Source organism: Vicugna pacos, chromosome 15 (genome assembly GCF_048564905.1).
Source record: "Vicugna pacos chromosome 15, VicPac4, whole genome shotgun sequence".
Lineage (NCBI taxonomy): Eukaryota > Metazoa > Chordata > Mammalia > Artiodactyla > Camelidae > Vicugna > Vicugna pacos.
Window position 1 is genome coordinate 38,646,932 of NC_133001.1, and position 18,648 is coordinate 38,665,579.

The following is an 18,648-nucleotide window of genomic DNA, read 5'->3' on the forward strand; positions in this document are numbered from 1 at the left end:
GTTTCGTGGCTTTCACCCAACTGGAATTTACTTTTGTGAATTATGTGAAATAAGGACCTAATACCTGGACAGCACAGACACAGAACATTTCCACCACAGCAAAAAATTCTCATGGACAGTGCCATCAAGAGATAACTCCTTATACACACAAACCACAGGAAGTATGTGGGTACTGGCTCTAACCAAACATATGAGTCTTTCTCTAGGGATTGGAGGTGTCACAGAGCCACCGTAGCTATACTTAAAAGAAACAATCTCTAGACTATATTCAGAACAGTATAAATATTTTATTTCAAGTTTATTTCAAAACAAGGGATACACACATGTACTAGGTATACTTGCATAGACATAGAATATTAAGAATATTTACCATAAACTAGTAAAGGTAGTTTCAAGTAGAAAAAGGACCAGGGTTGGTGGGACAATGTTAGAGTGAATTAATTCTCATCATGTACCTGTTTGAACTGTTCTGCAATGGTTTATCAGAGTACAGGCATGCCATAAATATTTTATTGACAATATAAGATAATTCAGTAATTACTAGATCACAGTAAGTTGATAACACATAGATGATTTAAAGAACTTAAGATAAAGGCACATACACAAAAGGAATTAAGCTATGATCTTATGCGAGTTGGAAAAAGCAACAAATGATATGTTATCATATATTCTTTCTAGTTAAAATCTTGTTTTCGGAAAGGGGGGTTACTTATTTATTTATTTTTAGAGAAGGTACTGGTGATTGAACCCAAGATCTCGTGTATGCCAAGCATGTGCTCTACCATTTGAGCTTTACCATCCCTCCTCTAGTTAAAATCTTAAAAACTATTCTGACCTCTGTAAAAAAGGAAATTACTTAATTTTTTTTAACATTTTTATTGAGTTACACTCATTTTACAATGTTGTGTCAATTTCCAATGTAGAGCACAATTTTTCAGTTATACATGAACATACATATATTCATTGTCACAGTTTTTTTTGCTGTGAGCTACCACAAGATCTTGTATGTATTTCCCTGTGCTGTACAGTATAAACTTGTTTATCTATTCTACATATGCCTGTCAGGATCTACAAATTTCGAACTCCCAGTCTGTCCCTTCCCACTCCCCTCCCCCTTGATACAATAAACCTTCTAGAAGAAAACATAGGCAAAACATTATCTCACATACATCTCAAAAATATTCTCCTAGGGCAGTCTACCCAATAGAAATAAAAGCAGAATACACAAATGGGACCTAATTAAAATTACAAGCTTCTGCCCAGCAAAGGAAACCATACGTAAAACAAAACGACAACCTACGGAATGGGAGAAAATTTTTGCAAATGAAACTGACAAAGGCTTGATCTCCAGAATATATAAGCAGCTCATACGACTCAATACAAAACAAACAACTCCATCCAAAAATAGGCCGAAGACCTAAACAAGCAATTCTCCAAGGAAGAAATGCAAATGATCAATAGGCACATGAAAAAATGCTCAATATCACTAATTATCAGAGAAATGCAAATCAAAACTACAAGGAGGTAGGTATCACCTCACACCAGTCAGAATGGCCATCATTCAAAAGTCCACAAATGACAAATGCTGGAGAGATTGTGGAGAAAAGGGAACCCTCCTACACTGCTGATGGGAATGCAGTTTGGTGCAGCCACTGTGGAAAACAGTATGCAGATTCCTCAAAAGACTAGGAATAGACTTACCATATGACCCAGGAATCCCACTCCTGGGCATATATCCAGAAGGAACCCTACTTCAAAATGACACCTGCACCCCAATGTTCATAGCAGCACTATTTACAATGGCGAAGATATGGAAACAGCCTAAATGTCCATCAACAGATGATTGGATAAAGAAGATGTGGTCTATTTATACAATGGAATACTATTTAGCCGTAAAAACCGACAACATAACACCATTTGCAGCAACATGGATGTCCCTAGAGAATGTCATTCTAAGTGAAGTAAGCCAGAAAGAGAAAGAAAAATACCATATGAGATTGCTCATATGTGGAATCTTAAAAAAAAAAAAAAAAAGAACATTAAATACAAAACAAAAACAGACTCATAGACATAGAATACAAACTTGTGGTTGCCAAGGGGTTAGGGGTAGGAAGGGACAGACTCGGATTTCAAAATTTGTAGATACTGACAGGTATATGCAGAATAGATAAACAAGATTATACTGTATAGCACAGGGAAATATATACAAGATCTTGTGCTAGCTCACAGTGAAAAAAAAAGTGACAATAAATATATGTATGTTCACGTGTAACTGAAAAATTGTGCTCTACACTGGAAATTGACACAACATTGTAAAATGATTATAACTCAATAAAAAAATGTAAAAAAAAAAAAAAACCAGCCAAACCAAAAACCCTACATCAATCATGATATTTAATGGTGAAAAGACTGAACACTTTTCTCCTAAACTGACAACTTCTGTAAGAACTAGATAGTGGAATTTAAAAATTGTTTTAAAGAAACAAAGTCATATAAATTGGAAAGAATAAATAAAATTGTCTTTAATGTTCATGACATGATTATCTATCTGTACAGAAATATCAAGGAATCCAGTACAACTGCTAAATGAGTTTCACAATGTAGGACATCAAGTGAATAAATAAAAATCAAGTGTACTTTTTATGTTATTAACAGTAAGAAAATGAAATTTTAAAAACAGTATCATTTACAATAGCATAAAAAATACAACTGGGATAAATATGATAAGTTCAAAACACTTAAAATAGAAACACTGCTGACAGACATTAAAGGAAATCTAAACAAACAGATACATAATGCCCATATATTAGAAGATCCAATATTGTTAATAAGCTAACTCTCTCTAAATTAATGAATACATTGAATGTAATTTCAATCAAGTTCCAAATGGGCTTTTTGTTGGGAGTAGAAACTGACAAGATGACTCTAATATGTAATGGAAATACAAAGGACCTAGAGAGTCAAAACAATTACAGCTGAATTTTATTTGCCATAAAATTACAAATTTTACAATTAATGCATCTTAAGAGTAAGTCAACTTTATACATATTAACTAGTCAAATGTTTGCCTTTTTGAAACTATCTAATAGGACAAAGGAACAAGAAAAAGAAACAAACAAAAAAAATCTACAATGATACTTTGACTAATAAAATCCCTGGGAGCAGAAATCAATGGGTAAAAACAGAACAAAAATACTTCATCAATCATGAAAAGTCTGTTTAGCTTAACAGCTATGACTGACAAAAATATGTGCAGAATTTCTCTTCATTCTAGCCCACACATAAATTACAAGGGCTTAAATGTACAAATGTTGATGCCCCAACAGTCGTTCACTCTTCTCTCCATTTCTGCTAGAAATAGCTATTCTGTTTAAGTCCCATATATTTTCATAATTTCATCTTCTTCCATTACCAATCTGTCTGTTCACATTTCTATATACACTCATAGTTACTAATGTTACTGATCACTACTCCTGGATGGTGGTACATGAGGTAATTTTATGTTAAAATTTATTTTTACTTTCTCCTTTGTGCTTTTAGGCATTGCTTAAGTTACTTATGGGGTGCATAAAATGATGTCCTAGGTTAGATTTGCTTTAAAATAACCTACTATGTGTATATATGTTTTGTGTTTGGAAAAAACTGGGTGACCAAGGATAGAAATGAAAAGCATGGCCATAAGTTTATCAGATGAAGCTGGTGATGGAGCTCAAAGGGGGTTCATTATTTTCATTATACTACCAACACTAGTTTTACATATTTCATACTTGTCCATAATAAAAGATTTTATTAAATGTCATGGTCACAAAAGATAAAGTCTGAGGAATGTCACAGAATGAAGGACACAGAAAAGGTTACTAATGATACTAAGTGATACTAGATTAAATTCTGAACAAAAAGCAATTTTTTCTTTGCTATAGAGGACAGAATTAGGACAACAGATGAAATATGAATGGTGTCTGTGAATTAATTAGATGGTTATATTCTATCAATAGTTAATTTTTCTGATTTTGATTACTGTATGTGGTTGTATAGTAGACTGCCTTTGTGTTTTAGGAAATAAACCCTAATACATTAAAAACAATGTGATCACTACTAGTTTATCAATTGAAACATGTACCATACTAATGCAAGATGTGAGTAATGGGATACTATGAATGAAAGAGAGGCAGGGTATATCTAAAAATATTTTTAAAATTAGTCTATTAACTAATTTTAAAATATTAGTGTATTAGTTTAAAAATAGACTATAAAAATATGTTATTTTAGATAAGAATATACGTAAATCCAAAACATGTTGGTTTTTAAAAAATAATTAAATGATTATGAAGTTACCAAGGACAAGAAAAACTACAAAATGAGAAGCTACCTCTCCATTATAAGAATAAAGCTGAGGATAACTTATCATGCTAAAATTCAGTACAGAAGGTGGGGGCGGGGGGAGAACAAGACAAACATGTAGGGTTGATAATTTTAAAATTTAAAATCTGGGGGAAAAAGTTAAAATCTGGAAATAAATGGGCACAGAGAGAATAAGACATCTCTTCTAAAATAAATGAAACATGGTACTTCTTTTCATTCTACTGATATTTATTTTATTCAACTAAGTTAGCAGTGAGAAGATTACTTCAGATTCCAACTGGGAATCTTTTTTTTTTCCTTCAATTTCTGGTATACAGCATAATGTTTCAGTCACACGTATACATACATATGCTCATTTTCATAGTAAGTTACTATAAGATATTGAATATAGTGCCCTGTGCCAACTGAGAATCTTAAATTATGGAAAGAGAAGATATTCTCCTCATATCAGGGAGGGATGGAAGCAAAAGCTGTGGAGACAGGGTAAGAAGCAATGGACAAAAGGTTGAGAATAGTAAAATCAGTGTGAGACATAAAATTGTGGGTTTGATTTACAAAGAATTTTAAATAAATTTCATTACTATTATCATTTCTTACAACATGCATTTTAAACTTAAAATATGAAGTTTTTGTATATTTGTATTTTTCTTGACAACGATCAGTTACATAAACAAGTTCACTCATTTTAATGTCAAAATCTACCCAGATGTTAACGCATTTGGCAATCTATGCTTATGTCTGGAAACTGGAACATGGTTATTTATACCCAATTTTATTTATTCGTTTTTTTTTTAAAAAGACTTATTTCTGAATATTCCCAGAGAGGGAATCTGGGAAACTACGGGAAGAGCTAATTTATGCTCTCTTTTTAAGATACGCACTTTTAAACTAACATGTATGTGTGGTCAGTAAACAAAAGGAGTCAATAAGTGCTAAAAAACTCTTAATGAAATACAAATGAGTACAAAACACAACAAGTGTTTCATTCCTGAGTTCCCTGATTCTATTTTTTGCTATGCAGAGCTTCACCATAAAACTGTTAAGTGTCTTTTCCTAAAGCACACTTCATTGTTACTACAGGATTAAATGTGACCAGCCTGACAAAGAAGAACGGAGGCACAACACTGTTACGCAACGCCACGTCTGCAAGGGTGGCTTGCAGCAACTTCTTCACTCAGTGAGTGCCAAGTGCGTGTTCAATGTTACTGCTTGCCACCAAGCAAGCAAAGTCACTATCCTTCGGATCCTCAGATGTGCCTATCTGCTGAAATACGCTTGAAAATACCTTGGAGTTATCATCACCAACTACAGATACAGGTGTGTGACACTACTATACTTATTCCAGTAAGAGAAATTATCAAATTTGAAAATAGTAACTAGTACTAGGTAAAAGAATAAAGTTCTCATTTTTCTGTATTTGAAACATTTTAGTGGGGAAAAGGATATTCAAATGGCTGAAAAGAAACAGAATAATTAACAGGTTGATCTGACAGGAAATTTATAAGAAATAATCATAAACGTTAGCCATTTTGTTCCTGAAACACACAATTCAGCATGTATAAAAACTAAAAATAATTCTATAACAAAAATAGAACACGATTATTATTTGGCTTATTACTGACAGAAGCTGAAGAATCAATTTTTAGCAAACAGTTACAGAGAAATTTACCATGGATTACTATGGAAAAGACCCACCCTTCTGGAGAATTGAAAATATTTGCCATCTTTGATAAGAAGTTTGTCCAGGTTTTTAAACTTCTTTTTCTCTGACTGTAAACAGAAGTTCTCCATGAAGAGAAAAGATTCATTCATAACTACTGTGGACTAAAGCAGGATATCTGATAATATTTTATTCCTGATGCAATGTAGGGTAAGGAACACTTCTCTTTTACTTATTTTAAAACTCAGACATTTATAGTAAATATTTTATACTAACTATAAATGGAGTATACCCTTTAAAATTGTGAATCACTATATTATACACCTGCAGTTTATATAATATTATACATCAACTATACTAAAAAAAAAACCTCACATATTTAGTAACAATTATTTTAGGCTAAAATATGTGGTGATTATACATACATATCAGGCATAAACTGCAGTTCACATTAAATATGTCGGCTTAGTTAAATATATATAAAACATTTAAAAATATATTTATAACTACTATAGAACCAAAATGGATAAATGGCAGAATATAATGTGTCTTTTTATTATATTTTCTATTATTCTATCCAATTGTTAAAATTAGAATATCTGAAGTTCTACTAAAATGCATTCATTTTCTATCATTTTCTACCACCTGAACAGACTAAAATAGAACTGCACACTGAAAAATTATGCAACAAAACAAGTATAGTAGTTTATTCACTATTTCTCTATACAATTCAAAGATAACCTTTCCTAGGATTTGCTTCACAATTAATTTTCTTTCTCTCTAGACCAAGAGATTTTCTGGGAAAATGGGTACTCCTGTCATCATCATAGCAGGAGATGTAAAGAAGCAAGAAGAGAAAGAAGAAAAAAAAGAATCTGTCTTGACCATGTTAGGCATCATTGGCATAATACTTAACCTCTTGGTAATTGTTTTTGTGTATATCTATATCACACTCTGATGGTCTCTTTCATGGGGCTGCATTCAGGACAAATAACAGCTCTAACAAAAATGATTTCTAAGACACCCCTTTAAAAGAGTATTTCCAAAAGATTATGACTAACATTCCAGGGTAAGCGCCTGGCTCTAAGGGTGGCATGCAGGGTAAGTGCCTTACTCTAGGCACAGAAATGAATATATGGACAATAAAGATATCTTGCCAAAAAACATAGAAGATCTGGTAATAGAAAGAAGACACAAAAGCAACAATGCCACAGACATTTTTCTTAAAGTACATACTGAATACGTATTATTTATATTCAAATTGCTTGCAGATTTATTTTTACTTTAAGTCTCTACTAATCTACCTAATATAGGAAAGGGAAATTTTTTCAGTATGGGAAAGATGACTAACAAAATGTATAGGAAAATAAAGTTTAGTCAGTATTAATAAATGCTGAATATTTTCAAAAGCATAATCTTCTTTCGGATCTATATTGGATATCAGAAGAAATGCATGCCTTATAATGATTTTTTTTGGCAGTTAAACAATTGTGACTACAAGATTACATAGAAAATAAAAACTACATAGAAAAAGTATCTTTTTTTTTCTGATATTCTTCAGCATGTTTTGACTTTATTTCTCTGATGAACTCCAGTAATACAAAATGAGAAATACTCATCTAAAGTATAAAAACTCAGCTCAATCTAGTAAAGTACTATTTGTTTATGGAATGGCTATATGAGTGGACTAAAAAACTAATGTGAAAATTTTATAAATAAATTATTCAAAGATTTAATTTTCAATTACAGAATTTATCCATCCTTATTTTGTATAACTTGAAATATAAAATCATCCTATATTTCATGGAAATATCACATGGAAACAAAGCAATCAGAGATCCTTAAATTATTTATCTGTAAACTATAAATCCTTTCAAGTAATCAAACACTAAAACAATCCATAATTATTTGCAATCAATATCCCTAAAAGTTGCATGTTAAGTGTACATATCTTAAAAGATAATCATGTAATAAATATATTTTGCCTGGTAGACTAATTTATTCAAAAAACAGCTCAATTTTTTAGTACTGATCTAATAATTTGACTTTTATACTTATCCTTCCTAACTTTAAAATATATTTTCTTCTCTAGCAGATCAACAGTTGTAGATATTGTACTTAAAACAATATACAGCTTTTTTAAGCTGAAATAAACATTGGTTATAGTAAAGTGAGAGAAATTTTTTCACCTAGAATCTTAAATTCTCTCTAAAATGTAACTCAATAAATAAACCAAGAACTATTCTTTGATACTATATATTTAAAAATAAAACACAGCTCTGCAATTAAGATTCTTGCAAATGAGATTATTAAAAGGGTATCTTAAGTGAGCACATATCATCAAGAACATTTGTACATTATAATATGCAATCAGTAATAATTCCATCACATGCAAGTGCTGTAAGGAAAACGTCAGTGAGTTTTACACAAATACTTTGATAAAAATAACTTCTATATGTAATGATTCATATATAATATTTCATTTCCTTTCATTTTTCCATTATTTTACTTATTGAATTCATACTTCTCAACCAAGCCTTAGCCAATAAATTGTTTTGGAGATTCATGTCAACCTTAGAATATGTTAAACTTTGGCTACAGTTGACAATTAAGCCAGCCAGTAGGACCAAATAATGAAATACATGAAAACCCCATCAAAAGATCAAAGATTTTTGGAAGAATATCAAAGTATGAATGTTTTTTTACACAAGCCAAGATGAATTTGCTCTATTCAGCAGGAAGGGGATTCTATTGGGGGTGGGAAATATATACATACACACACACACGTATCTTTTATAGTTTCTCATGTAGACTTAATTCAATGATTGTTTTAGCCAATTCCTTTTTTATGCCATTAATTTACCATATAAGCATCTAGTTTGCATAATATTTAACAATGTCATGGCAATATAACTGGCATAAATAAATTTGGAAATAAATGTAACTAACTCTTAGGCTTACAATTTAATTAATGGGAAAAGAAATATTTATATGGCACAAGTCAAGTTGTTTATAGATAGAGAGTTATAGTTCATTTGGCAGGTTGGCTAGGTAGAATTTTAATAAGAAGTTTTATACTGTAATCAGACTACAACGTGAGAAGTGGAAATATAAGCATCAGGTATACTGGTAACTAATGGAAAGGGAAGGACCACTCTACTTTGGGTAATCAAAGAAGGTGCGTTAAGTGTTGCATATATTCTACCCTTACAAATCTGTATAAATCAAATCAATTGGAAACCCATCTAAATTTTAATCTAAGCAACCTCTCTTTTCCTTGTAAAGTTTACCCGTATAACTATTTAAGAGACAGAGTAATGTATTCTAAACCAAAAATATTTCTACCTAGGATATTTTGACAGCTATGAGAATTCTAGTTAAAAGGATCTAGTATTTGTTGATGAGCACTTATGTGTGCCAGATACTCTGAGTGGCCACTAACATGCTCAAAATTTTGGTACTCTGTACTCTTTTACCAAGAATGAAATGGCAGGCAGTATCTCATTTTTGAATCATAAATAGAAGTAAAATATATTAAATATAGGCAAGTGTTTCAGATTTTATCTGTACTCCTCATATAATTTTTAAGAAAACTGGGACCATGTCATAACACAATTGGGGATTAAAAAATCAAGTGACATGCAACTCTATTTAGCAGAAGAACCTTGTAAAACTTTCACCCATTTCTGGCAGACTATTTATTACAACAGTGCAAAGAAATGACAATATAACTCAAAAGTTTCAAATGAACTATTACCAAGAAAACTATAAATAAGGATATAAAGTTAAGAACTACGTGTTATGACAGCTCAATAATTTCAATTTATTTGTTTCTGAGGCAATGTGTATCAACAGAACAAGCAAAAGAACTGCTTTCATAAATGATGACAAAATTACATATTTTCCATTGATATAGCACTGTATTTTTGTGTTACAACACTAATACAATTTCTAAGCCCTTAGAGGACAACAGGCACTCTTGAATTTCTTGTGCTGAGGTCTGGAAAGATAGCTATAGTTCCAACTGTACGTTTACTCTGAAGTAACTTTAGAAATAATTTCTGGATTTAAAGAGTATGGTCATACTTAAGACACTGGCCATAATGATAAAATTAACTTTATTCTCTCATAAAATTTTACTTAAATGCTGACTTTCTGAGGAATATAACCTAAGATCAAAGAACTTTAAACCCACAAAATCCAGTGTGAGGAAAATCAGATGGTATAACAATCTTGCAATAGTGGGTTCTGTCACATTACAGATAGTTATGGAACTACCAAACAAATACTATGAAAATGAAGAAATTTAATACTAATATAAGCCATCATTTAGCTAAGGTAAAGCCAAATTAGTTGATACTTTATAATGTTCCCAATAGAAAAGTTCTATGCCTGTTTCTGTCTCATTTCTACCTTCCTCTAACATATCACGTTTATTCATTTCTCTTTTCCACACTCAAAAAACCTATTTATATCTTTCTTTAAAATTTGAAAATATGTGTTTAGCAATGGTCATACTACTGCTAAACTTGGGCACTGAATAAATTTCTCTGGATTTCATTTGTTTCTTCCTAATCTGACACTATGAAACCAGTATGAAAAAGGTAAAGACTTTATTACATTTTGATAAAGGATTTTTAGCATGCTCCACTAAATTAATGGCAAGTAATTTAATGTGCTCAGTGGTACTATTTTCTGAAAACAGGAACACAGCACTTCCCAAAATTGGAGTGAGATGAGAGGGAGGGACTTTAAATTAATATTTTACTGGTTAATTCTCACATTTATGTAATTTTACAAAGCATTTACAGCAATGAAATGAGATCTCCATCGAGTGGCCAGCAAGGAAACTGAAGGCTTATGCAATAGCATACATGTAACTGACAGCTGCTTCAGGAAAAATACTTGTTCACAAAGCAGAACAAAAACATGGCTATGACAAATGGAAGTCAGAATGTTACAAGAGAGAAATTAAAACGAACACATCCTTTATACAAGGATTTTCCTATCTATCTAAGAAATCTCTCATGAAAATAACCACTTTCTCTCTTCAAGGGTTTTTATCATTCCTTTTGAGAATGATACTAGAGATAAAACGGCCTAATACAAACATACAGTTCACTTATTTGTTTCAGTCACTTACTTTGAAGCTGTGGCTTCAAACTTACTGATTTACAATTTTTCTAACAAATCTCTTATAGACTTAGTTTACTGAATTAAATTTCTTTGAAGAAAAATCCAAGTTATTTTAAAATTACAGTTTGTTACATATAGTTGGCCAACACAGAGTTATGCTGCTGAGCACTGTCTGCCTCACATCTCACTCAGTGGCTACATGTGTTGTATACACCTTTGTTTTGGTGGCGGGGGGTGTTCCTAAAGAGCAATTAAGAGGTCAAAGCAACCCCTCAAAGGCTAAGAGGGAATGTAAAGTGCTATCTCTTGAGAAAATAAAAATCTTAGATCATGTGAAAAGTGGCAAGTTGCCTGCCAAAGTGGGCTTACTGGTAAGGCTGATAAGAATAAATCGAACATTTGCACAATAAAGCAGAAAGAAGCTGAAATTTGTGGAAGTGTTAATGCTGCCCCTACAATGGCAAAAATGATCTCTCTGGTTCCTGATACACTGCCTGCAAAGATGGAGAAAGCATCAAGCATGTGACTAGAGGACACATCACAAAAGCATAACCTTGTTGATGGCAAGACCATGTGTGAAAAAGCACTTAGCCTCTTTGAGCACTGCCGTGAGGGGTTTGAGGAAAGTGAGAGGGACTCTAAGGCTGTAAAGGATGGCTAGTTAGCTATGAAAAGAGCAGAGCTTCAAGAACTTAAAGATCACAGGAGAATCAGCATCAGCTGATGCTGACACAGCATCAGCATCCCCAGAGGGCTTAAGAAACTCAATAGAAAGGCCACATATCAGAGCAAGTCTTCAATTGTGATTTAAAAAAAAAAAAAAAGCTTCTTCTGGAAGAAGATGCTGAACCGTACATACAGCCAAGAGTACCAAGCAGGCCGTGGGGCTCAAGGCCTAGAAAGAGATTCCCTTACTACGGTGCTGTGCGGCAACACAGCAGGTCACATGATCAAGCTGGGCCTCATCTGTGAAGCAAACAATCCCGAGGATCTTAAAGACAAAACCAATAATTGCCTGGCTGTGTGTTGGCAACACAAGAAGGTTTGAGTGACAGCCATCTTGTTGTTGAGATGGTTTCGTTAGGGCTTCATTCCTAAGTAAAGAAACACCTCAAAAAGAAGGGGCTGCCAATAAAGGTCCTCATAACTGACAATGCTCCCAGCCATCCCCAATGTCTCTGCTTCACCAAGGAGAATGGAAGTGAGGTTCCTGCCTCCTAACACTACGTCACTGCTACAGCCACTTAATCAAGGCATCATTAAGTGCACTGAAGTGACCTACACCCACCTCACCTTCAGGAGGATTCCTGCTGTCCTTGATGTTAACCCTGATTGGAACATCATGGACTTACGGAAAAGCTTCACAAATGTAGATGCTGCAGATGCCCTAAAAGCCCAAGACAGTCAGTGCATGTTGGAAGCCATATGGAGTGAGCTTGTGACTGATTCCCCACTATTGATGCAGAAGTCAGGAATATCTTGAATGTTGCAAATGAGGTTGATGGAGAAGGCTTCTCTAACATGATTTGAGAACGACAACAGGAAACACATAGAAGAGCATAAAGAAAGCTTAACCAACAAGGAACTCAAAGATCTGCTGACATCCTTGACAGATGATGATGCAGAAGATCCAGAGGAGGCACAGCTATCAGTTTGGACACTTGAAACTTTGCAGCAGTTTTTGAAAAGGTGGAAGTGTTAAAGGATACGATCCTTGAGTACATCCTTCAGTGGAAGGATGCCTCTGTGTCACCTGAGGGATAACAACATGCCTACAACCACTGTAAGATTTGTTTGATGATGCAAAGGAAATAAGAAACAGCTTCCTATAGCAATGTTTCAACTAAAGCATCTGCAAACGTGAATCCTTGATCTTCAACACTTGAAGATCCCCAGCTCTCAGACTCTACAGATTAAGACTTTACTATTATTGGGCCTCCTCCAAAGTGTGAGCGTCTGCAATTGGAACTGGTTTTCCTACATAGATGACCCCTCTGATGTCCTGTCAGAAGTTTCAAGTTAGCCTGTTGTCTCACCACTTACCTACAATGCCACACATCTTGTCATCTCACCACATCGGCAATGTAGGCACCATATAGCCATCACCACCATAATCCCCATACGAGGGTTATCAAGAGAGAAGAACCAGGGTTTTGGTGATTGTTAACACAGTATGTGTGTGAGAGAGAAAGAGAATAAAGTTATATTTTCTCTGTTTACAATTATATTTTCCATATGTATTTGTATTTTAAATATTCTGTGTTTTATTCTTTGTATTTCTCTTTCATTAAATGAAAGCAATCTGTAAGTGCTAAAGCAAAGAAAATGGTACACCGTGCTGGCATGTGCTATGTAGTTAGTCCTATGATGATGGCTGCTCATGTACTGAAGACGTACAGACATTTTTTTCTTGTCATTATTCCCTAAACAATACAGCATAACAACTATTTACATAACATTTACATTGTACTAGGTATTATAAGTAATCTAGAGTTGATTTAGAGTACGCAAGAGGGTGTGCACAGGTTATATGCAAATACTACATACACCATTTTTTGTACTCAACTTGAGCAACTGAAGGTTTTGGTACTGGCAGAGGGTCCTGGAACCAATCTCCCAAGGAGATTACTATATAGCTCTCAAAAGAGCTTATTACATTAGGTTTGTGTTTTTGTATATAATCTGCTAGCAATGTAAGCAAAACATCTCTTAAATATAATGTCTCACATGAAAATATTAGCACTGCTCTCACAGTTAAAAACCAACTTGCTGGATAGTCTATAAAACAGTCTATTCTGTAAAAATGTCAATATCATGTAAGGCAAAGAAAAGCTGAGAACTGTTCTAGATTAAAGGAGAACAAAGATGATAATTAAGTGAAGTAAAAGATTCTAGACTGGAGGCTTTACCTTATCCCAACACCCTTCCCCTACATGGCCAAAACTAATATTCTACAGACCAATGACAAAATTGGAAAGTGAACTTTAGACTAATTTTCTAAAATAAGAATTTTACTAAGTTCAAGGAAGACTCTGACTAGGTAATTTGTTCAGATTTAAAATGTTTTAAAAATTAACATATTCGCTAATATAGTATTAAGCTACATTTTCTGTATATATAATTTGTATCTAGAATATTCTAAATGGGCTTAACTACTGTACCTCGCTTCTCACAAACTATGCATCAGAATATATCTGAAACCACAGAAAAATTTTCTCTGATCATTGAAGACATCATTTAAGAGGTATGCTGCCAGTTATCTGACTAAGTCAATTACTTTATATTAATTTATCTTAATTTAAAATCTTATTTCAAAATAATTTTTGTAACCACATTTGAATATAAATGTATCGGTTATAATTATACCACTGGACAATGTATCAGATTCAAGCATATAAACCTAAACCTTGGGCAAAGAAATTTCTTTATTCTAGGAAAACAGTCACAAAGGAAAGGTAAACTCTGGTCTGTCACATTAAATTGTAAAATAGTTTCAAGATGCAATATCTAAGCCTGTGCAATACATATAGTTACCAGAATCACAGCTTATTTATTAACATACACACTCACCAGAAAGTGTACCTACTTCAATAGATTATTTTAAATGATAAAAGTAAGTAATATCAGATTTCCTTTTTGACCCTGAGCCATAAAGATAAAAGCTCAGTGCTGCACAAAGATTGAATTTCAAAACAAGACAGAAATTTAAAAATATTTGAGAGGTCATATAGTTTGAAAGTAAAAGGATTAAGAATATTTTAATAATGTGGAAGGAGAAAAAGAGAAATCTTATCTTATTCTGTGCAATTTTTCTATACAATTTAATATTAAATCTCGGTACTGATCAGAAATATTTAAGTGTTTACAGCTCCAAATATTTTACTTAATCAAGAAATATATTGCATATTTAACATCCAATTTTTAAAAAGACAAATCTGATGTATTAAACAGGTCAGTCTAAAAGAAATCAATTTAAATAATGTAACATCTCAACATTTTTGTGAAGAAATTTGAGGTAGGCTGGGAAATGGTGTGTCTTAAAGCACAATAATCTCCATATAAAGGAGAAATACAGGGGTAGTAATCCCTTTTCAAATACAAGTATGTACTCCATCCATCCAACGTGAATTTAAATTGCTACCAAGCATCAAAACAGAATACTTCAAGATTCACTGCTATTGCTTTCCTGAGTCTTCCTTAATAATCTACTTAAATGTGTATCTATTTTCATGAATAAGAATATGAATCAAAGCAGAGTTAAGAAGAACAGATAGTTTAAATTTACAAAGTGGATAAATAAAAAAGCTAAAGGTCCCAGCTAAAAGGAGTAGATGTTAACTGCTCGTTTTTCTTGGCAATACCTGTATGTCACTGGGTGTCTAAATAAGACATAAACTTTCTATTCTTTTTTAGGAAAAGAATATACATTTCTTGGAAGATAATTCCACAACTAAAGAAATAATAAACAAGCTTCAATCAATAATCACTTGAATATTGGCAAAATAAGTACCTCTGGTACATTTATTATTGAATTTATAAAATCTAATACCCTTATTGTCAAGTACCTATGGACTTGAAAAATTTATCTTTCCACCTTTTTTTGAATTACTACTGCCTGAAATTCCAGTGTTTGAGAAAAATATTAAAAATACAAAGAAATTCAATTAACCATATTCAGATAAGAATACTGTCATGAAGCTGCTAGCCTCTGCCCTATCATTTTCAGTTTCAAATAAAAGAAAAAAATGTACTTTCATGGTGAAAACAAAGCAATAATAACAACTTTAATTCTATGTAATAGAACACATGACTACACAGTAACAAATGAGAGGCCCTCCCAAAACAACTAAATATTTCCAGAATAATTTTTAAGAAATAAATACATTAAACTCATACCTACAAATATATATAGGTGTACGTATATATATATGAAGAATAATACCAAATATTTCAATTGAACCACATCATTTAAACTGATGATGATAAAATAAGTAAACAAAAGTATTCATCCATTAAGATATTTTAGAGGAATAGTTGCAATGTGATTTACCTGAATCATTTCGTAGATACGATGACATGGCTGGGATGAGACAGGACTGACTGAGAAGCTCTAGAAGGACAGAAGGGAGGGCATTACTGTTCTGTCCTCTACTCTCGTGAGACGACTGAGTTTCTCCATTTATAGCACCACTCGCAGGATTTATATAACTTGCAAGAACCTAAAAATAAAATTTGCTGGATTTAAATTGGATTTTAGCTTCACATATTTTAAAAGCCCATAGTTCATGTTACATATTCAATTTGAATACCAAGAGTATGTATTTTCAACTCAATCAATGCCTCATACTACGTGTTTTAAAAATAAGATATTTTTTCTTCAGATTTTCAAGAAGATGTGTTCTGCATAATCATGCACAGTACATGACTAGATATATAGAAGTAATCCACCTAAGAACGGGAACTTAAAAGCTTAGTAACTCTGAGATTGTTTCTTTTATTGAATAGACTCAGTTTATAGTTTCAGGGTGATGAAATCTTAGAATTTTATACTAGAACTAGGCTATCATTCTAGAATTGTAAAATATAATGCTCAAAGACCTGACCAAAACTCAAAAAAAAAAAAAAGGCAACTAATTTCAATTAGTTGATGCAAGAACTAAAGCTAATCTTTAAGAACTTCCTCTTCTCATTTATGTGGTATTAAGGACTTTCTATATTAGTTCACCTTGCCTGATTCTAGAAACTTAATTGAACAATGTGAGAAACAAAGATACAAACAGATAATTTTCTTCAAAGAAAGAGTCCATATAGAGCCCTTGTGAAGTTGACCAGAAGAAGACAGAGATGGTATATTTTTCAGTTACTGAATAATTTCATCCTTGTCACTTCCCTCTCAGTGAAGAAACTAATTGAGAGGGAAGAATTTGGAGTTACAAGCAGGCAAGAGTAGTCTTAAATGCACTGAGAGCAGGGAGCACAATGGGCTTTATAAAAGTAGCTAAGGATGAGTCAGGCAGTCAACAATACTTAAAAATTAATACAAATACAAAAAAATTATTTAACTATTATCACTGACAATATCAACTGTATAAACATACCTGCAAAAGACAAGTAACATGCTCCTCTTCCAGCCTCTGTTTAGTTAAGGCTTGCTCTACATCCCATCCAGAAGCTGTAGAGCCTGTTCCAAAGCCAGTCCCTTTAGCCCAATAGAGCTGCTGTTCTTCTGTTGATGTAGCGTTATGAGAGCTTGATACCTGTGGCTTACAATAAAAAATGAAAATTTATTACTATTTGGTTTTATCCTCAAAAATACCAGTAGGATTTCAACTATTTAGCTGCTACAGAAAACAGATGGAGATTCCTTTAAAAATTAAACAAAAAACTACAATGTGACCCAGCAATTCCATTCCTAGGTATATATCCAAAGAAATAAAAACTGATACTCAAATACAGGTATACTCATATTCATAGGAAGACCACTCACAACAGCCAAAAGGTCAGCCCAAAAGCCCATTAAATGGCTAAATGGATAAATAAATTGTAGTAAATACATACAATGGAATATTATTCAGCCATAAGAAGTAATGAAGTACTGACTGGATGAACCTCAAAAACATTATGCTAAGTCAAATAAGACAGACAAAAGGTAACACAGTATGTGATTCTATTTATACGAAATATCCAGAATAGGTAAATTATATATAGAGACAGAATGCTGACTGGTAGTTGTCAACAGTTAGGGGAAGGGGAAAATGGGGAACAAATGCTTATATTTAAGTATAAATAAATGAAATTTTAAAGTATTTATCAGGAATAGATGGGGTAAACCATCTTAGGCTGTAAAGAGTCAATGACTCAAAATGGAAAGGAACAGAAACAGTGAAAAGAATAGAAATATGAGCCAGATCTTTTAGGATGAATCTATAATGATGTCATATGTTTTCAATCACAGCAAGATTCCTTCTATGTCTAGAAATAATTCTCAACTTCTTTCTTGTTCAGAATGTGATGTGCAGGTAAATTTCTTTTGGGAATAGAGAACATACTAAAAACATGAATGCTGTACAGACAGAAAAAAATGAGAACCACTGGTTTATTAATGTAACCTCAAACTCTGCAAAGGTCAATTCTTACCATGATTTCTATGGACTATAAAATTAATTCTGTAACAAGAATCCTCCTTTAATGAACTGTCATTAAATTAACGTACTATGTACCCTCAAAACATTGATATTTAAGTATTAATTTAATGGGTAATTTGCAAACATTTTAATGGAAATATTTTCTAAGGAATAGTATTATATACAAATAATACTTTCATAAATTGATTTGAAATAGAGTTTTATCAATCTATGACTGAGGAATTCCATCTTTCAGTTTATAAGATAAACTGCTACAGAAATCATGAAAATTTCATTACCACATATCTGACAGTAGAATAATTAAGGTTATTGACAAAAACAGCTATTTATTTAAAAAAATTTTTA

General features: G+C 32.6%; 1 protein-coding gene across 4 annotated transcripts in view; it reads right to left on the reverse strand.

Moving 5' to 3' along the window:
- BIRC6 (baculoviral IAP repeat containing 6) overlaps nt 1–18,648 on the reverse strand; it is a 193,619-nt gene that overhangs the window by 34,916 nt on the left and 140,055 nt on the right. For all 4 annotated transcript variants that reach the window (XM_015242776.3, XM_031684939.2, XM_031684936.2 and 1 more), the window contains exons 64-65: nt 17,257–17,421; nt 16,209–16,377 (exon numbers count right to left, since the gene is read on the reverse strand). In XM_015242776.3, the coding sequence (XP_015098262.2) occupies nt 16,209–16,377; nt 17,257–17,421 (334 nt within the window). The remainder of the gene's footprint in view (nt 1–16,208; nt 16,378–17,256; nt 17,422–18,648) is intronic.